The 22,631-nt window shown below is 44.7% G+C and overlaps 1 protein-coding gene and 1 long non-coding RNA gene across 3 annotated transcripts in view; one reads left to right on the top strand and one right to left on the bottom strand.

Moving 5' to 3' along the window:
• The first annotated feature begins 1,062 nt into the window (after nucleotides 1-1,062).
• COLGALT2 (collagen beta(1-O)galactosyltransferase 2) overlaps nucleotides 1,063-22,631 on the top strand; it is a 121,194-nt gene continuing 99,625 nt past the window's right edge. The window contains exon 1 of the mRNA XM_070768559.1: nucleotides 1,063-1,378. Coding sequence (XP_070624660.1) covers nucleotides 1,116-1,378 — 263 coding nt within the window. The 5' untranslated portion in view covers nucleotides 1,063-1,115. The remainder of the gene's footprint in view (nucleotides 1,379-22,631) is intronic.
• Nucleotides 6,684-21,452, bottom strand: LOC109570505 (uncharacterized). 2 transcript variants are annotated; one of them, XR_011560912.1, is made up of 4 exons: nucleotides 21,253-21,452; nucleotides 18,606-18,722; nucleotides 11,952-11,988; nucleotides 6,684-6,961 (listed from the first exon to the last, which is right to left on the bottom strand). It is a non-coding gene; the product is annotated as an uncharacterized lncRNA (long non-coding RNA). The 2 variants fall into 2 exon arrangements; XR_002182484.2 differs by having other exon boundaries at nucleotides 21,286-21,447.

Raw genomic sequence — 22,631 nt, 5'->3', positions numbered from 1 at the left:
GTCAAGTCTCCAAGGTCACACAAATAAGTGACACATGTGAGACAAAAATTTAGCTCCAACTTCCACACACAAAGAACTTCAAAAAAAGAATTCCACACAAAAAAGAAATTAGTAAAGAACTTCTTTACTAGCTTTCCTCCATTGTGTTCAAATTAAATATCCTTTGACGGTATATTTCCTAGCGTTTTCACTTTACCTGCTAATTGCGTTCTTCTTCTACCCTTCCTTCTTTCTTCCTTATTCTCCCTCCTCTTCCAGCATGTATAGATTTTCCCTGTTACAATTTATCAGTTTGGGTCATTAAGGAAAAAGAAAACCATCTGAAGTGAATCTGGTCCTTAACCAGCCACCCTTTCAGGAAGTTCAGGACCCTGAGTTGTCAGGTAGAGGACATGCCCCATGAAGAGCTTTCCTTTCATTTGAAGAGTTCGATCTGGCTCTAAAATTCTTCAGGTCTTCCAGCTAGATCTTATTGGGGAGACTACTCAGTCAAAAATGAATTTAAAGAGCACTTGAGGGTGAGGAAATACAAATATTCTGCCTTCGTGGAAGTTAAAAAAAAAAAAACCTGTTTATCATAGTAATGAATCACTGGGTGACTTTCCATTTTAGAAGTCTACCCATTTAGTCAATAGGTGCATTATGAAAAACTGGATACATTGCATCACTGTGAAGGACTTTAGACTGCGGTTTGCAAAAGCAGAATAAATTTTCTTGGAGTTGTACCGTTATGTACACACGCTCGCTCGCGCGCGCGCGCGCACATACACACACACACTCATTCACACGCCCATTGGCAGACACGGCCACACCTCACAGCCCTGGGGAAAGCCACAGACCTCAGTACAAGCTGAACCTGAACTAGAGGAACTTTCCGCCGGACTCGGGACAAACAGCCGCACCGACACGACTGTCTGCGAGCCGGAGCCCAGGCGAGCGCCGGCGGCCGCAGGTACTCCGGAGCGCCCGCGGCGGGGCCTGGGCGGTGCGGCGGCGGCTGCAGCGGGAGGGTCCCGGCGGCCGAGGCCGTGCCAGTGCGCGCGCGCCAGCCGCCTCCCCTCCGCCCCCTCGGGCATCCGCGCCGGGTCGTCCCGCCGCCCGCCACGGTCCGGAACATGGCCGCGCGCCCCGCCGCCCCCCTGGCCTGGGCGCTGCTGCTCCTCTCCTGGGCTCTGCTGCGCGGCGGCTGCCGGGCGCGCTTCGCCGCCGAGGCGGACTCCGAGGACGACGAAGAGGAGGCGGTGGTTTTCCCCGAGTCGCCCCTGCAGAGACCCACGGTGCTCGTGGTCGTCCTCGCGCGCAACGCTGCGCACACGCTGCCTCACTTCCTCGGCTGCCTGGAGCGCCTGGACTACCCCAAGAGCAGGATGGCCATCTGGTGAGCCGGCCGCGCCGGGCCGGAGGGTCGGGGGGCAGCTCAGGACGCGCGGGGGACATGGTGCGCACACCCCTCGCTGCCTGCCCGGGTCCTGGCCGGATCAGCGGTTGCGGTCGGGAAGGACGCGCGCGTCTGTGTGCGCCACGGGTGCTCCTGGGGATAAGCAGCCCGCACGGAGCTCCCCCGGGGACAGTACGAATGGGGTGACCTCGTGCCTCTCCCAGATAGGGCTGGGGAGACGCCGCGAAAGTGCTAGCTTCTCCGCCTTTGCACTCGCGAAGATTCCTTTTTTCCTCACCTCTCATTCTTCGTCCGGGAGTGAGGGAATAAAGGTGCCCGTCGTCGCCGCCAGCTCCTTGGGACGCGACGTGGTCCGTCACTGCGGCTGGCAACGGGGGACTCCGGAGTGGCTGGGGTGCGCCGCCCTGGCTTCCAGGTGCCAGGCTTTCATCTCAGAGGCTGGAAAAGTGGCTCCGGGTTCTCCCCGGGTGTGAGGGGAAAGGAGAGAGGGGGGTCAGGATCCAGAGATTAAGGCTAGGTGGAGCCCGCTGCGTTCTAACCACGCCACCACCGTGGATGCTCTCTCGTCTGAGCGCTCCAAGCTGTCCCGTCCCCGCATCCTGCCTGGGCCCAAAGCGGCCGCAGATGCAAACATCGCCGGGTGCCTTGGGGTACTGCGTCCTGGGGACTGAGCAGCCTCAGGAAGGCAAACAGCTAAGATTTGATGCTCTTAGAATAGAAACCCGGGCCTGGTCCCGGTGCTTGCTGCGGGGAGGGTCAGGGCATCAGTGGGGGTGGCTGCCCATCTCAACTTTAGAAATTGGTCCTGTCCCCACATCTTTGTATAAAAGCAGGTATCGGAGGGTGAGAATTTGGTGGCCAGGTGAGCCGCTCAGGGGCCTGTGGAGGAAGAGGTGGACCCTGACCAGAGGAGATAAGCCACCAGATACATGGACAAGAGGCCTTTGGTCTCCCGAGGAAGATAGAGCCCTGGTCACTGGGGAACGATTTCTGTCTTGTGTTGATGAAGGGAGCTGTCCACAGACGAGATATCCTTAAAGCCTTGGTGGGGCAGAAAGGGAGAAGAAAGGATAAAGCAGTAGCTGGAACTGGCAGCCTAAGGGTACCTGGTGGGCAAAGTGCAGAGGTGAGAAAGCAAACATGAGATATAGTACCTCACTGTGCTATACACTGCCTTACTATATACCCCGTTATACGTGCCGGCCGCCACGCAGGAGGACATGTTATGTGGAAAGTGGGAACATTGGTGCAGCCAGGTTTTAAACCAGATGATTTTTTTTTAACCATTTCAGTACCAAAAGAAAATTTTGCAAGTGTCAGTTCTCAGATGCTTTCTTCAAAAGAGATGCTTTACAGTATGGCCTGTCTTTATGCATTGTTTAATTTTGAAGAACATCCCAATAGTTACTAGGAAATGAGTGAGTGCAGAAGTCAGTATGAGGCACAGGTTTTGCTATCCAATGTACAGACATTACCCCTTTTTTCATATAGTAAACTTGGCACAGTGGTAAAGAATCCACCTGGGAGTACAGGAGATGCAAGAGATGCAGGTTCAATCCCTGGGTTAGGAAGATCCCCTGGAGTAGGAATTGGCAACCCACTCTAATATTCTTGCCTGGAAAATTCCACAAACAGAGGAGCCTGGAGGGCTACAGTCTGTGGGGTTGGCGCAGGGTGTCAGACACGACTGAGTGACTGAGCACACACGCATGCAAACTTTTAAGAGATACCTGTGGCGGATTCATTTCAATATATGGCAAAACCAATACAATATTGTAAAGTTAAAAAATAAAATAAAAAAAAGAGAGATACTATGATTCTTATTTTACAACAAAGAAACTGAGACTTGGATCAGTTTAGTAACTCACTCACTGAATTAATAAATGATTAAAATGGGAATTTTAACCCTAGTTTGTTTCTAAAGACCACCTCCAAAAAGATAAAGGGAACACAACATAAGCAAAATGTATATAAACCTATAAGCTACATATTAAGCGACTTGTTTTGTTTGTTACTAGCTTGACCTTGGTTTGGGGCCAGTTGCTTGGGAGTCACAGATATGTTTCCTCATCAGTAAAATAAGGGAATTAGAATAAGTGATTTCAGAAATTTTTTCTGGCTCTTGAATTCCATAGATTGTATGATATGATCATAATCATTGAGCAGTGATTGTACATCCTCAGTTCCCTGGATGTTCCAGATTCTATGGATGTTGGTGTTCTCTTTAGATAAAGAGCATTCCAGTTCTGCATAGACCTTAGGGATCTCTTTTCCCTTACCCTTGTTCGTGGTTTATGGGACTGTACCTTTATGGTCAATGTTGGAAAGTTAGGGAAGAAACCCACAGCTTGGGTAAGGCCTTGGGCAACCCCTGCATTAGCCAGCCACTGAAGACTCTTCTTTGAGTTCTGGCTTAGAGTGTTGTATAATTTATTAAGTAAAAATAATAAAATGCCAGTTTTTAAGTAGTCCTTTACAGCTTTCAAAGTACCAGCTGTGTTATCTCCTTTGACGTTTGCTACCATCCTATGGAGAAATAAGATTATCTCCATTTCATAGAAGATATTGTGTCTAAAGTAACTAACTTAGTAAAGATTATATTGGCTTGTTAATTTCACAGATATTTAATAATAAGAGCTCACAGTTCTTCTAAGCACTTTACAATTCATTTTCTGGTTTCATCTCCACAATAACCCCATCAGGCATGTCTTATTATTATACCTTTTTACAGATGAGAAAACTGAGGGACAAAGAGGTTGTGCAAGCATGTAAGTTTGGGCTCCTAATCACCTGCTTTTGTGAGAACCAGGCATTACGCCCTGTTCAGGCGGGAAAAGGTTGAATAAGATGTGGCTCCTCATAGATAAGTATGTTTTGGTTTTTTTTTTAACTCGGCCGTGTAAGGTGATCTGAGTGGCATTTGTAGCTACTGGAAGGGTGACAAAAGAGTTCTAAATCAGATTAGGGCAGTCGTGTGGTCATGGAAGATTGGTTTTTTTAGGATAGTTGACAGTTTGAGTTCAGTTTTGAAGGACAAATAGGAATCCACAAAAAACCTGGGAAGGAAGAAGGGTTCCAGAAAAAGGCACTGGGACATTAACCAGAGCTTCCTGTCAGGGGAGATAAAGTGAGTGGGGGGTCTAAGTTTTGCAAATCTCCAAACCCATTGCATTGTACTCTGGAGCTGCTGACTTCACGACTAGCACTAGAAGATTATTTGACTGGGAAGGTGATGGGTTATAACCCTCCAGGAGAGGCAGTAACTCGGTTTAGGATGCTGCAGCTTTGAGGTGCTTCTACCACTTACTTACTCCAGTCCCACACTCTACTCAACATTCTGAGATGGCAAATTGACTAGTATCCACTCTGCAGAGCCAACACATGCTGATGTCAAAAATAGGCAGTGTCAAAAATGGCCAGAACTTTATAAAACAGAACCATGTTGAGTGTAGGGACGGGGTTGCCAGCTTCGATTTCATCTTATTTTAGTAACTCTATGCAGACTCACTCTTCTTCATCTGCTTACCGTTAACAATGGCGGGAGGAGTATCTGATGAGATTTCTTACCTGTATGAGTAATTAAGAGCCTGGTTCAATGATCACATTCAGATTTCCCAGTAGTGTGATGTTTTTCCCTCAGCTAAAGTTCTGGACCAGATCTGCACTGAGTACCAAAAAATTGACCTGAAAACCTCTTCAGAGGATGAGTGCAGTTATCTCAGCATCAAGTTTATTTGTATTCAACTGAGTTAAAGAAAGTTTATATTTTAGAGATACTTTGTACCAGCAAAAGGGAGAACTTGTCACATTATTTACCTGTCTGATCTCAAAACCCCACCAAACTGTTTTCGTTCAGCTATCACAATTGTGTGATAAGGAACTAAGATAATCCTTGTGTTCTAATTAAAACCTGTGCTGCTGAGATGAAGGGAACTGGTCGGCATTGTGACCTGCGGCAGTGCACTTGAGTGGGTTCTCTTCTATTCAGTGGAGCCATGAATAGTGGCCTTAGCAGTACAGGGAAGGCTGACCTCATCCCCCCTTTCCCAAACCTATGATTAAGGGGGACAGTGCCCAGTAATATGATGATGAAAAATGGAGCTGGGCCCAAGGAAAGACATTGGACCCAAAAGATACATTAGCTTGTGTTTTGGAGAGCCTGCTGCTCCCTGTGGGAAGGCAGTTGGGATTCACAGTCTGTGCAGTCACAAGGCAGTGACCATCATGTAATTACAGAACAATTTGGGCATTTCATTTGGTAGACTTTTGAAAAGTAATATGTATGCTAACTTGGAAACCATCATATGGCTTTTAAATAAAGAGATGTTTCTGTTGACATGAACACTGACAGTGACAAACTCTACTTGTTCAGGGTGCTGAGCCTGATGTTTTCACAGTTTTATCTGTGCAGTGTTTGGGGATTAGCTTGGATTTATATCTACATTTTAATGCCCAACCAGTAGCATTTTGTTGAATGTTTAACTTGATATACAAATATAAGTGTGGTTTATAAAATGTTCCAAACTACTACTAATGCTAGTTTGCGTCAGCAGTGAGAATGATGTCATATTTTATCATTACCATCTTGACATTAAGTGTTTTTGTTTTACTTCTAGATGGAAGTTTCAGCTCATGGCTGAAAACATAGATGGTACTGGAGTCCACTTCTATCCATTATTTTATTTTCCCCACCTTACCCTTGCCTCCTCCCCTCTTTGTCCTCCAAGCCTGGTAGTTTAGTTTGGAGGGGAGAGTATGAAAATTAAAGTCAGATAGACTAGGGCTCAAATCTCCTGTATGCTCATGGGCACATCAGTGCAGCTCTAAGCCTAGCTGCCTCATCTGGAAATGACTAATAATTATACATACCTCAAAGAGTTATTGGGCTTCCCTGGTGGCACTAGTGGTAAAGAACCCACCTGGTAATGCCAGAGATGCAGGCAACAAGTGTTCAGTCCCTGGGTTGGAAAGATCCCCTGGAGAAGGGAATGCCTACCCACTCCAGTATTCTTGCCTGGAGAATCCCATGGACGGAGGAACCTGGCTGGCTACTGTTCATAGGGTCACAAAGAGTCGGACTTGATTTAAGCAATTTAGCATGTTTGCAAAGAGTTATTGTAACAAGCAAATGAGATAATGTAATATAATTTTTTGCACATATGCTACTAAATAGATAGTAGTTGCTATTTCCTATATGTCTTTTCCTTTAGGTCTCATTGCCATTATATTTCTCTTCCTTTCTCTTCTCTTTAAAATTTTAAAATGAAAAATTTAAAGAAGAAAATACGTTCAAGCTCTATTTATTTCCTTCCTTACAACAAAAATTATCAGCATAATGGAAATGAACATTTATGGAAGGGCTGTTCTAAACCCTTTGGTATGATAACTGATTTACTCCTGACAGCAAGCCCAGGTGAGAAGTGTCATCACTGTCTTCACTTTAGGCAGGAGGAGACTGAGGCACAGAGAATTTAAAAAACTTGTCTGGGCTCACAAGACTAGTGCATGGTGGAGCCAGGATGCGATTCAGGCAGTTGATGTCTCAGACTGAGTACAGAAGGTCTGTTTAAGATCAAGAAAGGACCAATTAGTTCTAGTTTTTGCTTCTGTCAGTTGACCCAACTTAGAAAGATAAGAATGCCAGTGTTTCTTTCAAAGAAGAATGGCCCCTTCTGCTTGAGTGACACAAGGACTCAGTGGCTCCCTTCCGCTGTCTTGTTAATTTCATCAGTTAGCTTAGGCACTTTATAGTTACTAAACTCTGTTCTGTGTTGGTAGATTTTATAGGAATAGAACGAGACGAAATATATGTGTTGGACATAAATATACAAGTCACTTCCCAGGATCTCGGCTATTTAGCAACAGAACAATTTATCAAGGATTTTTAGTGACAAATGAATATGACAGCATTATTCATATGCATGGTGATGGCAGCATTTTTGGTAAGACGGAGGGTCAGCTTCTCAGCCTTTTTAATTAGTGGTCTTGGATTTGATTGACACATAAACTCAACTTTCTTCCAAATAGCTGGAGAAAACTATGAATCCTTCTCCCATCCTACAATTTCAAAACAGAATTGGACCTCAGAATTACATGTTTCCTTTGGTAAAAACTGAAGTCACCTATCCTTTTGCTCAAATTCAGACAAATTGCTTACAGAGTTAAAATGATGCCTAAATTGTCCTGGATCTGTTTTATTAGTTGACTTCCACAGGTGCAGAAACCAAAGCACAGGATAGTTAAGGGATGCTCCCCCAGTATATTATATAATGAATAAGTGTTGGGGTGCAATAACAGATTTCTAGATTTTTAAACCCTTTGTTGCTCAGTGGTTGAGTATTTTATAATGCTGAGTGGTTTATAACCAGTATTGCTCCTGGTTTAAAGGAGCATGCAGTTTTTCTAAGCAGAGTTTGGTTTCACGTATCTGTCTTCAACTCAGTTCTCCCTATGATTCTATTGCTGAGTTTCTTTGCGACTCCAGGTATATAAGCACGCTCCCTGTGTCCCTCTCCCTTGACTGTCTTGGTGGTCAGAGGAATGAACAATGAAAGCTTTGTAATCAGAAAGGCTATTGGTTGTGCCTCAGTCCTTTTCCCAGGACTTACATGTCCTCATGGGTCCTATGATTGTGAGGCACTGTCTTCAAGTCTAAGACACACTATAGTAGGTCCATTATAAGGCTTATCTAGAGAGGATAGTAGAACTATTATAAGGCTCAGTTCTGCACATTTCTTCAAATCATGTAACAATATACAGTCGAGTTAAAGTTTGAGAGAAAATGATCAGCCCATAGCCCGGTTGTTAGTTCTATTCACCAGTTGCCATCTGAGGTTACCAGTTACCATGAAGAGGTTGCACTGTAAGTGTTTAAATCATGGCTATTATTCATCAGGACTTATAAAATGTGTATACTGTATATGTCTTGACATTTTTATTCTCAAAGGAGTGACTTGTTCATTTAATTGCATTCATGTTCTCAGCATATCAAATTGCTGATTTTTTTTTTTAAGTTAAATCTGTTAGAGTCCTCATAGGTGGCTCAGATGGTAAAGAATCTGCCTGAAATGTGGGAGACCCGGGTTCAATCCCTGGGTTGAGAAGATCCCCTGGAGAAGGAAATGGCAATCCACTCCTGTATTCTTGCCTGGGGAATCCCACGGACAGAGGAGCCTGGTGGGCTACAGTCCACTGGATTGCAAGAATCGGACACATTTGAGCGACTAACACTTAATTTTTTCAAGCATTTTCTTTCCTGATTGTTTCTCTTTTATCTTTTTAAATTTGTTTTTTATATTTTTATTTTTCTGGCTGCACCACATGGCGTGCAGGATCCTAGTTCCCTGACCAGGGTTCAAACCTGTGCCCCCTGCAGTGGAATTGCAGAGTCCTAACCACGGGACCACTGGAGAATCCCCCTGAAAATTGTACACAGCAACAACTGTGGGGCTGGCTAGCCCCTGTCCCCTGGACTTTGTCCAGGCAGTCATGTTGCCATCAGGCCCACGCTGTATGCACTTGCGATTGGCTCCTGCTGTCCGACTCTCGAATGTGGTTTGCCTGACCCCTGTAGGCAATTGGGGGGTGACCGCTGCTCTCTGCTCAGGCTTCTCAGGATCCCTAGGGCTCAAGTAGTGAGTGCTTTCTAGAGCCAGAAGGCTTGGCAAGCTGCCAGCGAGTGACCTAGCGGTGAAATGATCAGAATTGCATTACTTTTCCCTCGGCTCTCCATTCCCATGGTTGGAATGCTGTGTGTGAATGTTCATAAAGGTAAAAAAAAAATTATAGGTGGTAATTGAAAAGCCATGCAGAATATAAATAGGAGTGGCTGTAATTAATTCCCTGGAACTTGCTGCCATTCAGAGCCATGAAAACAGAGCATTTGTGGTCGGTGATATTAGCCAAGTCTCTTGCATGAATTAAACCTTAGATTTGGCTGGAGGGCATTTCTTTTCCTCTCTAGGAGCACTGTACAGAAATCCTGTCAGACTCAGACTTCCCATAATGGCTTCACGACATCCTGCCAAGGCTAAATTTGTGATTTTATAACACATCTCATTTAAGTGAGGCAGTAATTGTAATTATTTTAGTTGTTTGTCAGGTTCAGCAAGCTGATGCCTCCCCCCTGACTTAACTGGGTTAGCTGATGAGATTTTGTTCCTCGGCAAACATAACGCAAAGTAATCTCCTTTGCCCCAACATTTTTGATTAATGTTTCAAAACCACTTAGAAGATGTACACTTCAAAAAATATAAATGATAGCATAAGTAATGATCCTAGGCTGCACACCCCTAAGAAGACGGCAGAAGGCTGTGGCCGGGGGTGGGGGGCAGGCTGCCCTGATGAAGCAGTCTCCTGAGTACTTAGTTTAAGGGATGAATGGGCTATGTTGGAAGCATTCTTCTCACCTCCTAGGTTGGATTATTTCAAAGTCTATTGAGGGACATATCAGGCTAGAGAGAGGAAGTTCCTTAAATGGAGTTTTCCCCATTTTGGCTGTTGCCATGATCTGAACATCTGTTCAGTTCAGTTCAGTTCAGTCACTCAGTCATGTCCGACTCTTTGCGACTCCATGAATCACAGCATGCCAGGCCTCCCTGTCCATCACCAACTCCCGGATGGACCACAAAGTTCATATGTTGAAACCCTAACCCCTAGAGATGACTGTGTTAGGTGGTAGGGATTTTTGGGGGGTGCTTCAGTTATGGGGGGTGAAGCAAGAATGGGATTAGTGCTGTCATACAGGGTCTCCAGAGAGCTCCCTCCTCTCTTCCACCACATGAGGACGCCACAGGAAGTCTACAGCCCTGAAGACGACCTTCACCAGAACCTGACCATGCTGCCGTCCTCATCTTGAACGTCCAGCTTCCAGAACTATGAGAAATAAATGTCTGTTGTATATGAGCTACCCAGTCTGTAGTATTTAGTTAGAGCAGCCCAGAGAGACTAAGTTAGCTGTCAAGCCCAGGAAAACCATGGAGGTAGCCCAAAGTGCCTACATTTTAAACAGTAAAGAATAGAACTCTTACTGTCCAGTTGCTTTGCTTTCTGAGAGCAATTGTATACATTTTGGAGGTGGGGAGGGCAGTGAACCATGTCCAACTTTCCTGTTCTTACAGGGGAAGAAATGATTCTGTGAGAAAGAGGAATGTGTGGTTGTGTGTTGATTGACATTCTCCCTAAAAGTCATATTGGGTGAGAAATTGCCACTTTTCAGGGTCTTGGGAAAGGCAGGGTTTCCAACAATTTCCAACAGTGGAACTTAAATTTCTGGGCTATCCGTGAGAAATATGGTCATGGACATTTGGAGCCATGGCATTTCCAACACAGAGTCCCTTGCTGGACTGCTGGACTGCTTTTTCGTCTCTTGGTTTCCAGCCAGCCCCATAATTTGTCCAAGCTCCACACACCACAGTGATTATGGCTGAGACCCGCCAAGATAGTGGAAAGTTGCTGCCAAGTGGAATCAGGATTTTTCATGTCATCGCCGCACCACCAAACAGTAAGCTTATATGCAGTTCTTCCAGGGCTGCATTCCCTCTGCTGGAAGCAGGTGGGGTGGAAGGGCATTCAGACAGTCAGACCGTGTCTTGCATTTCAGATAGATTTTGTAGAGTTGGCCTGTAAGGCTCAGAACAGCCAGGATGCTAAAATATTTTAGAAAATCTCAAGTCTCCCCTCTGCCTTTCCTCAATCTTGTTAGACGCTGTGTTCAGTCGCCAAGTTGCGTCCAACTCTTTTCGATTTCATAAACTGCAGCACACCTGTCCTTCACAAGCTCCTGGAGCTTGCTCAAACTCATGTCCATTGAGTCAGTGATGCCATCCAACCATCTCATCCTCTGTTACCCCCTTCTCCTCTTGCCCTCAATCTTTCCCAGCCTCAGGCCTGGAACCTATATCTTAAACATGTGCACGAGTAATTTATATGCACCTTTGGGTCTGGGAACTGTGGGAGATGAGTGCCTAGAAGGCCCTGTGAAGAATAGGGGGCCCTCATGGAGGGACTGTATATGCATCCAAAGTACAGGCCCTGGGATTTTCAAAGCTTGGAAAGTTGGCACTCGCTGGAATCTTCTAAACCCCAGGTTCCAGATGCTTAAGCAATCAAGACGGCCAAGGGGCTTTCTTATTAAGAGAAATTGTAATGTACAAGATTATGAAGAAGAGGCTCTGCCAGGCAGCATCATCTGTATTTTTTATGGAGTCAAGCAAATATGTCCTCCCTCCTTCCAATAGTGGCTATTTAAAAAAAATTTTTTTAATTTAAGGGAGTGCCTCAGATTGCCCATTATATGAAGAGCCTTGCATTGGGGCTTGATGTAAAATGACACTCCCTCCAACCCTCTTATTTGCTCAGTTATCTCACATCATGAGCTCATGAAGTATTTAGGTTTATAGAAGAAAAGCTATCTACTGATGAACATCTCTTAATAGTCTAGAGGGAAATCAAACCAGTGCATTTCTTTCTACTGAGTGGTAATCATGTGACCCACTTCAGGATCCATATGCCCTTATCTTGTTTCTTTTGTGCTGGTATTTAATTTTCTTACCTTTGATTTTCTCTTTGGCATGCCATTAAAACTCCTCCTGTCATGTGTGAAAAGAATAAACAGTCTATTAAATAAGCTTAGTTGAAAAGTGAAAAGTGTTAGTCCTCTAGTTGTGTCCGACTCTTTGCAACCCCGTGGACTATAGCCTAAAAGTTTCCTCTGTCCATGGGATTTCCCAGGCAAGAATGCTGAAGTGGATTGCCACACCCTTCTCCAGGGAATCTTCCCGACCCAGAGACTGAACCCAGATCACCTGCATTGCAGGCAACTTCTTTACCGCCTGAGCCACCAGGGAAGCCCAGTTGAGTTGAAGTTCAGCCTTAATATTATGATATTACCAAGTCCCTAACCTGGTGTCTGCACTGGTTATGAAACCAAAATAGAGCTTTTTGGAGATTCATGCTATTCGAGTCCACTGTACCAAAGGTTTTTCTGAGTTTGTCACTGCTGCACAATGGTATGTTCAGGCTTGGTATAGTAGCGTATTACAACCTCACCCACAGGCAGCCCTCTCTGGGGACGATCACAACTCAGTTGCTAAGTCTCATAGTGTTTACACCCTTGTTTTATCGTGTCCTTTAGGTAACACTGTAAATGTCTTCAAGTGTATGTGTCCCATTTTCTTTCCAAGTCCTTCCCCTTCTCTGAAATGTGAGCTGCATTCCACAGCTCAGTGTCTCCCGCCAAGAAGATCATGATCACCTGCGAAGGAAGGTGAGGCCAAGTGCACTGGGGGTCTCCAGGACCGCGGCCTCCAGCCCAAAGCAGCCTCGTCCATTTCCCCTGCCCCCTGCAGTGTGCAAATGTCCTCGTTTTCTAATTTATGTTGCCTTGTGGGTTTCCTTGGTGGCTCAGCTTGTAAAGAATCTGCCTGCAATGTGGAAGGCCTGGGCTCCATCCCTGAGTTGGGAAGATCCCCTGAAGAAGGGAACGGCTACCCACTCCAGTATCCTGGCCTGGAGACTTCCATGGACTGTGTAGTCCATGGGGCTGCAAAGAGTCGGACACGACTGAGCGACTTTCACTTCACTTCTGTGAGTGGACAGGGAGGTGCTGTTCACTTGTGTCACTTTGAACAAGCCCTTATTCTCTCTGGACCTCAGTTTCTCCTCCGTAACAAAAGAGAGAGGTGCCAGAACTGTGGCTTTAAAATGTGGCTGCTTATTAGAATCATTTGATTAAAATATAGAAAAAAAATACTGATACCTAGGCCCCACCTAGGCATCAGTTAGGTCTAAATCTCTGCAATAGGATCAGGGCAAGTGACATATTTTGAAAACTTCCCAGAGGATGGGACTGTGTGGCCAAATGTAAGAATCCCTGGATGAGACAGTTGTTCTCCGGGATCCCTTCCTGATCTGACATCAGTAGTCCCTTCATGGAAGTGCTCAGTCACTCAGTTGTGTCTGACTCTTTGTGACTCTATGGAATGTAGCCCAACAGGCTCCTCTGTTCATGGGTTTCTCCAGGGAAGAATACTGGAGTGGGTTGCCATGCCCTCCTCCCGGGGATCTTCCCGACCCAGGGATCGAACCTGTGTCTCTTTCGTCTCCTGCATTGGCAGATGTATTCTTTATTACTGAGCCACCTGGGAAGCCCCTTCATGGAAGTAACAAAATCTAAAGAATTTTCATGAAATGTGACACTGCACGATTGATGTTTCCTGGACCCTCAGCTGAATTTTAGATCTTTTGGGGGGTGGCCTAAAAAAAAAGGTCTTAAGTTTTCTTAGAAGCTCATTTTTATTTCACACTGTTGTGTGTGTGAAAGTTGCTTCAGTTGTGTCCAACTCTTTGCCATCCTGTGGACTATAGCCCCGCCAAGATCCTCTGTCCCTGAGATCATCCAGGCAAGAATACTGGAGTGAATTGCCGTGTCCTCTTCCAGGGGATCTCCCTGACCCAGGGACTGAGCCGTCGCCTCTTACGTCTCCTGCATTGGCAGGCGGGTTCTTTACCACCGGTGTTCACCCTGTTGGGTACAGTGCCCAAAGGTGTTCCCTGAAAGTGTTGTCTCCTGCAGAAGGCCTGTGCCACATGATGACTGAACTGCCAAGGGGACGTGGCAGCAAGAGGGCTGGCCTTGAGAGCACACGTTGGAACTTCTCAGGACGGGCCTGCATGCCCCAGGTGGGGAGCGGTGGTGGCCCGGCTTCCTTCCTGCGGCACACAGAGGCTGCCCCTTGGCTAAGGAACTGCGGGCACCAAGGCCTCAAGCACATTCAGGCAGGCTGCGGCCACTCAGGATTCCTTCCCAGTGTGTGTTTTGGTGTGCTGCCCAGCCTCACTTTCAGGCATTCTGTTTCACACTGGTGCAGGGCCTCTAATCACCCCTGGGTATTGCATTTCTGATGTTACTTTTAATGGCTCTGGAGTCTAGCTTCTTTTGTTTCTAGATTTGCATAAACAGTGCTGCCTTTGTCCTGCGGTCTTGACACAGCTTCAAAGCCTTGACTGGGCATCAAAGATGCACTGAATCCCCGTTTCTTAGGCATCAGATTGCAGCAAGGCCAGCAGGTGACTGAAGGTCACTGCCCCACTTCTGGGCCAGTTTGCTGTCTCGCAGAGATTAGGTTCTGCCAAGGCCCCTTTGATAATGGTGCTGAATCTTAATAATTTGTTTTCAAGGCCTGTGCAAATGCTCGTCAACTAAAGGGACCCACTGCTGGCATCTATCTGAGGAGGAAAGGAGAGTAACTCACTAATATTTGCTGAATCTCACCCCCACCCCCACCCCATGAGAGACAGATTATTAAGGGTCCCTCTGGGAAGCATAGAAACCACAGATCCACTAGCCAGTCTTTGCTGATGTTGGCATGGTGGTGGCCAAAGCCTCATTTTCCCATGGAGCTTATCAAAATAAAGGCAGTAACTGAACTCTTAGTTATCCGTGCCTGGATGGCCTGTCTTTTGGATACACAGAGGCCGCTTTTGATAACAGATCAGCTTGGTCCAATCATCCTGCACCCTGCTCAGCTGTCTTTCTCTCTCTATCTTGGTGTTGCCCAGAAGTTGTATATTTAGACAGTGGAGTGTGATTTTGATCTCAGAAACATTCCACATAAGGCATTCCAGTGTGAGTTTTATCTGGTTTCTTAGCTGTTTGCACTTTTGCATCAACTATGCCATGCACCACCCCATTCTCAGATTTTATTGAATTCTCCACCTTGCCTTGGTCTCTTCATCTATGCCCAGTGCCAGGTAGGCTGGTTTTTAAAGACCGTTCTAGCCACAGCATGCTATGAATTTGTAGTTCCCCAACTGATACCATGAAAAATAAAACAACTTAGTCTGTCACCACATTATTTAAGATGCTTTTTGGGCCTTTAAAAAAATTTGTACTTAGATATAACTTTTCAGTACTTTTGACTTAGCCTTGTCTCATATCATTGCTGAATAGACTGATGGTTCGTATCTATAACAAATTATAAATATTTTTTGCCCTTTGGGATGGTTAATTTTATGTGTCAGTGGTGCCTGGATATGTGATCAGGCATTATTCTGGATGTTTCTTGAGGGTGTTTTTAGCTGAGATTTATATTTAAATCAGTGGCCTTCGAGTAAAGCCTTCCATAATGTTGGTGGGCCTCATTTCATCAGTTGAAGGCATGAACAACACAAAAGACTGACCTCCTCCAGCAAGAAGGAAATGTGCCATCAGATTGCCTCTGGACCTGAACTGCAACACTGGCTCTTCCCTGAGTCTCCAGCCTGCTGGCCTACCCTACAAATTTTGAACTTGCCAATATCCATGACAGCATGAGCCAGTTCCTTAAAATATCCCCCCCCACAACAGTAAATATATTATATAGTAAATATATTATATAGAGGTACATATTATATGTATTTTGTCTCCCCCTACCCCCCACTTCTTTCTCTCTCTGACTCTCCAGCTATCTGTTGATTCCATTTCCCTGGAGAACCTTGACTAGTATAACCTTTATCCTGAAAGAAAATGCCATCTCTTTCATGAACAACAAGAGCTGAAAGAAGGGCTGTGCTGAGAAGAAAAAGAACCCAGAGAATTATGTCAGAAGAGATAGTTCCAGATCTGAAAGCTGGGGAAACCATTGCCGTGGACATCTGGGGTGAAATAGTTGTGGCATGAGTGTGTATACTGACTTTCCTCATGCGTGCAAAACAAGTAAGTGCAGGTTTTCCTTAGAAGATGTCCTCCTTCCCCCTCACCCTTTTTTTTTTTTTTTTCCTTTGAAAAGGCAGAAGTAGGAGTTTGGCATTTGCCATTGTGATGGGAAACAATATACATGTTTGTTCTTTGCAGAAGCCGCCGGTCAGTGTGTAGGGCTGTGTCTTTTGCTCGGTCTACCGTGTAAGGGAATTAGCTTGTGTGTGCGCTTTGGGGTTAGCAGAACCTGGCAGTAGAAGGCAAGTGTCCCCAGGCTAATGGGCTATTGCACTGAAGTGACAGCGCCTCCCCAGAGAGAGGCTTTACTTCACAGCGGTGTCATTTATTGTGGAGATGCTGAAGATTGGTCTCTGATGACACCTCCAGAGACCAGAGGCATGAGTGCCTGTGAAAGGTCCTTGTAACGTGGAGCTGGTTGGAGCTGTGACTGCCCTTGCCAATGCTTTAACACAGAAGCAGAGGTTGGTTTTTCATGCCTGGGCTGTAGAAAGATCAAATCAGGAAGGCAACAGTTTTCTTTTCCAGAGAGAACTCTCATTGGTGACTCTTGGACTTACATTCCTGGGATTCAGTCTAAAATGAAACTCTTCCTTTTTTGAACTGAGTAAAAAAGGAGTCCATCTGCTGAACCGGAATGATCTTGAGAAAGCCCTGCTCTCTGGCTGCCTCTCTTAGCTCTCTGATCTTGGCTACTCCGCTGATACTCTCAAGCTTTTAGCTAGCTGCCTGCATTCTCAACCATCTAGCACCAGCTGTTTTGAGTTTCTGGAGAAAGAATTTTCTAGGATGCCTTTGTTACACTGGGGTCCATACATGGTAGCATAAAATGTGCTAGTGAGTTTTTCTTCTAATATGAAGTAAATGTGACTTAAGGGTCAGTTTCTGCCCTGAAGTGAAGTGGAGTTTGAAGTTTTTCCTCTCTTCTCTGTAACTGGGTATCTGACATTTGGTGTGGCTTCCCCTAATTTGTGTGGTTTTGTGGCTCAGATGGTAAAGAATCTGCCTGCAATTTAGGAGACCCGGATTTGATCCCTGGGTCGGGAAGATCCCCTGGAGAAGGGAATGACAACTCACTCTAGTATTCTTGCCTGGAGAATTCCATGGACAGGGGAGCCTAGTGGGCTACAGTCCATGGGGTTGCAAAGAGTTGGACACAACTGAGTGACTACTCCCACCCCCGAATCTGTGTATCAGCTGTCAAGTTTTAGATAACAAGTCGCAGTGACATTCTATAACTTTGAGCTAGAAAGCAAATAGTCTCTCTCAAAAGAATGCTCTATCTTTTGGATGTCAAAAGGGACAGCAGATGAAAAAAACATCGTCTTTGTTTTACCTTCTGAAATCATTTCTCCATAGCAGATTTTTGGGGTTCTCATTCTAGTTAAATCTTGCTACTTTTACTGATGAAAAAAAACATCGTCTATGTTTTACCTTCTGAAATCATTTCTCCATAGCAGATTTTTGGGGTTCTCATTCTAGTTAAATCTTGCTACTTTTACTCACTACTCTTATTAACATCATGGATTTGGCTCCATTTTCTCTTTCCCAATCCTTTGCTTTTCATTTTTTTTTTTTAAGTAGCATTTTTTGAGGTAGTTTTGGTTAATTTATTGATTGATCAGTTTATTCATATAGAATTAGCAATATTAAAAATGCAAGAGTCTTATCTGAAATAATTAGGAGAAGCTATTCTTCACATCACCTTGTGAAAAATTATTATGAATTTTAAAAATCCAGACAGGTAATTCTTGTTTTCAGCAAGATAAAAAAAAAACACACACACAACTATATTTACCTTCCTTGGCCTTGATCCCTGAGAAGATCAAGGTTACACATGGCTATAGTCTGTTGTTAATTTCACCCTGGGTGGTAAAATAATATACTGTGGTTTCCAGACCCCTGAAAAATCAACTGGTAACAAGTGAGGTAATTTTTGGTGTAAGAATTGCATATATCATTGTCTCAAAAGACACATGGGCTGCAGATCCTGTCTGGGGACCTGCTTCAAATACTGTGTGAACTCCCGGTTCAGTTTGAACTTAGCCTTTAATCTCACTTCTACACTTCAAAGAGCGTGAGTGCTGCACATCCCCAGCTAAGTAGATACTAAAACAGAACCAGCAACCTATTGTTAAACGGAAAATGAAAGAGACAACAGTAGTCATTTTATGATTCTTTACATCTAATTCTTTCACTAGGAAGAAATTCAAGTATTTTTTCCAGGCTCCATAGAAAAGTAGAAAATTTTATTTCTTTTAAAGTGTTTTAAGTAAGGAATCCGCTGCCAGTGCAGGAAGACAAGGAAATGCAGGTTCTCTCCCTGGGTTGGGAAGATCCCCTGGAAAAGGAAATGGCAACCCACTCCATTGTTCTTGCCTGGAAAATCCCATGGATGGAGGAACTTGGTGGGCTACACTCCATGGGGTCACGACTGAGCAGGCACACACACACACAAATATTGAAGTCATATGTACAAATATGAGATGGATGGATATGTGCTTGCCTTACCTTAAAGGCCTGCTGTTTCAATAGTGAACTGACTGTAACCAGCAGTGTGGTGACCGACCTCCATGGTGATTCCCCATGATCCATGCCTCATTCCTGGCGCTCACTACTTTCCAGTGTCTAATAAAAAGATATACCATGTGTGAGTTGCGAGTGACGTTTTATTTGGAGGCAAAATGAGGACTGCAGCCCAGGAAACAGCATCTCAGATAGCTCTGAGACACTGCTCCAAAGAGGTAGTGGGGCAAGGTCAATATATAAGATTTTGGTGAAGGGGGAGTTCAGTGCAATCAAGCACTTACTTTACTGAAGGTTTTCTACTAGTCACAAGGAGCTTTTCTAATTATGAAGGGATGCAAGCATTAGGGTCATGAATCCAGAAAATATCTAACTGTATACAGACCTGTCCCACCAGTTTCCCTGGAGCACAGAGTGCCTCATTCTCTACACTGAATTCCCCTCAGCAGGTGATGAAGTTTGTCAGCTGCAGCAGAACAGGGTTCAGTCTCTGCAGAGGCAGATGGCAAATGCCCGAGTTTTTGTCGCTCAGTCGCTGGCAGATGCTCTTGTCAAGTGCCAGTTTGTGGTTGACACCAGCCTCCTCCCATGCTGTCTCCCATGGCCAGTGGAATGGTGGAAGTGTGAGTATGTGACTTTAGAGGTCAGATCATAAAAGGCGTTGCAATTTTTGCTATTGTCATGTGGATTGCTTGCCCTGAGGGCTGCCCCTGTGCCATGAGGACATTAAAGTGGTCCCAAGGAGAGATCCACGTGGAGAGGAATTAAGGCGTGCTGCCATGTGAAGGATCCTCCAGGTAGTCAATTTTTCAGCCCAGTCCAGCTTTTGGGTGACATCTGTTTATAAGACCATGATAAATTCCAAGTGCAAATGTCCTAAACACCTGACCTACAAGTCTAAGAACATCAGCTTTGTCATTTTTTGAGATGCTCTGTGTGCAGAAATAGACCCTGTGTCCATGGAGCCTATACTAGGGGAGAGCAATGATAAACAACAACAAACCAGATGCTTTGAAAAGATGTGTTAAGGAGAAAGCAAAACAGAATATTAGGGTATGGATGAAGTCATTGGGCAGGAGAGTGCTTCATATATGAGGTGGTCAGAGAGGGGCTTTTTGAGGGGGTGCTATTTGAGCCAAGCCCTGAATATGAGAATGAACCACCTTATCAAGGGAGGGTAGGACTGGAGAAGAAAAGGGGAGCCAATCAGGTTCCTAAATCAGTGAAAGGTTATGCTTGTTGGAGGAAAAGAAGGTTGATCGGTTGATCTGTTTTGGACATTTGTCAGATTAGCTGTCTAACCAGCATTCCATTCTTCTTTTGGGGAAAAATATGGTCAGTTTTCAGTATCATCCACAATAGTATAACAATAGTACTTTGCCACCCCATGGACCCACCAGGCTCCTCTGTCCATGGGATTTCCCAGGCAAGAATACTGGAGTGGGTTGCCATTTCCTTCTCCAGGGCATCTTCCCGACCCAGGGATCGAACCTAGGTCTCCTGCATTGTAGGCAGATGCTTTTACAGTCTGAGCCACCAGGGAAGTCCCCAACAATAGTATAACAACACCTATATGTTCTTCAGTCTCTAAATCATGTCCGACTCTTTGCGACCATATGGACTGTGACATGCCAGGCCTCACTGTCCCTCACTATCTCCTGGAGTTTGCCCAAGTTCATGTTCATGCTATCCAACCATGTGTGTATCAACCTCTGTGACATACAGTTAAACCCTCGCCAGTTGGGAAATAAGTATGTGTCGTTAACCTTTGAGTATTATGTCAGCAAATTCGCTACTTTAGCACCCCCTACATCCTGATTGAGCTTCCCCGGTGGGTGGGTGGTAAAGAATCCGCCTGCAGTGCAGGAGCCACAGGAGATGTGGGTTCGATCCCTGGGTTGGGAAGATCCCCTGGAGGAGGGCATGGCAACCCACTCCAATATTCTTGCCTGGAGAATTCCGCCGACAAAGGAGCCTGGTGGGCTACAGTCCATAGGGCCACACAGAGTCAGACACGACTGAAGTGACTTAGCATGCACCGCATGTACACAACTTGATTACACAGTGAAATGTTCTCAAAAGACTTTTTTGCATCTTTCTGTATTGTCATCAATGGCAATGCCATTACTGATAGGATTCAGGGGGCAGTATTCTTAAAAAGTGCTTTGTTTTAAAATGACATAATAAAACTAAACACAACATAAAACCCAAATAAGAAGTGAAGACATTCTACACATCCAGCAAAGAATCTAAAAAACAAGAGAATGCTGGACATTGTTGGTTCTGCATAGATCTCTTATTTAAACCACAGAGTAGGAGTGTTGAAAGAAAGTGCTGGGCTTCCCTGGTGGTCCAGTGGTTAAGAATCCACCTGTCAGTGCAGGAGACACAGGTTCAATCCCTGGTCTGGGAAGATCCCACATGCTGTGGAGCAGCTAAGCCCGTGCCCCAGAACTACTGAAACTGCGCTCTACAGCCCGAGCACCGCAACTGGAGAGTGGTCCCTGACCCCTGCAACTAGAGAAAGCCTGCATGCAGCAATAAAGACCCACCATAGCCAAATAAATAATTACATCTTAAAAAAGAAGAAAGGATGCTTCAGAGCATGCCTTACTGAATTTTAGGTACATACACTTTGAATGGCAACCCACTCCAGTATTCTTGCCTGGAAAATCCCGGGACTGAGAAGCCTGGCAGGCTGTATTCCATGGGCCGCAGAGTTGGACATGACTGAGTGACTGAGCGCATGCACACACACTCTTCGCAGTACTTGAACTTGTTTTCTTGAGGCATGAAACACAATTTTGAAAGACTGCAGATCGGTGTTTATATTCTGCTCCGTAAAGATACGGAAATCATTTGAATACAATCCACTTTTGATGTCCTTGGCCCCTCTGTTAACATCACAGCACATCTTGCCTTGATTACAAAGAACATTGCTCAGGTCAGCTCTAGGCTAAACAGAGCAATTTGTTTTGGGTGTGCTTCAGTTTGTGCTTAATTTCCGAGTTGCAGTTCTGGAATATTCAACTCCTTAAAAATGCTTTCATCCATTTCAGTTGTTTGAGGCTTTGATTTCTTCATCTCCTAAAACAGAAACGAGACCACTAGACATAAAGAATGTGAGTTTAAAACAATTTGTTTTAGTTGAACATTGATTTCCTTTTTAATTTCCTACTTTATCAGTCAGTGTACCCGAGAACTTTGTTAGGCTTAACTACAGGCAAAGGCTACTGATTACTGATTTAAAAAGAAAAAACTCTGTAAATCAATATTCGAGTTATGTTTTCTGCATAAACCCATTAGTTCTGTCCTGGGGAAAAGTCTCAATGAGTAATTATTTCAGACCGGTGAGCTCATAGCTGTCTGCTTGGCAAAGCTCAGCTCTGGTTTCTTCATGAAAAATAAGATAACTGCCAGGATTTTTCTGTCTCATACCTGAGTCCTCACAAGTGCTGCCTGTCACCCCTTAAGATCTAGCTTCTTAAGTCAATGATGTTTCTTCCGCCTTCCATACAGTGCAACCATGAAGTGAGTTGATATTATGAAGCCAAACAGCAGAGCAGAGAGCAATGATTTATTTATTTCAGAAGAGAGAGGCACATTTATGGGGACTGTGAGAAGGGACTTGAGCCATTCAAATTCACGTGTTCAAATTTAAGATGGTTCAAAATTTAATCTCTAATAAGTGATGATTATCATCTGGTTTGCTTTAAGTAGATGTATGATTCCACAAAGATCTTTTCTGTTTTTGAAAAGCTTCCCTATGTCCCCTACATTTGGCACTCTTGATGCTTGCTACTGGCAGAAAATATTTCTTTCTTCTCAATTTATTCTGATCCTTGCTGTCTGGAGCATCTTCCAGCATATTAACTTATGACTTTGAAAGGTCACATATTTGGTTTTATAGGGGCCTCTATGTCAAACTGGGCTTTAAAATAGCTTATGCTTTTTCACTTAGAAAATCTGTACAGTAATTCTATGTATACTTTATTGAATAACTAGATTTTG

This window comes from Bos indicus, chromosome 16 (assembly GCF_029378745.1).
Source record: "Bos indicus isolate NIAB-ARS_2022 breed Sahiwal x Tharparkar chromosome 16, NIAB-ARS_B.indTharparkar_mat_pri_1.0, whole genome shotgun sequence".
Lineage (NCBI taxonomy): Eukaryota > Metazoa > Chordata > Mammalia > Artiodactyla > Bovidae > Bos > Bos indicus.
This window is presented reverse-complemented; position numbering and strand designations above follow the sequence as displayed.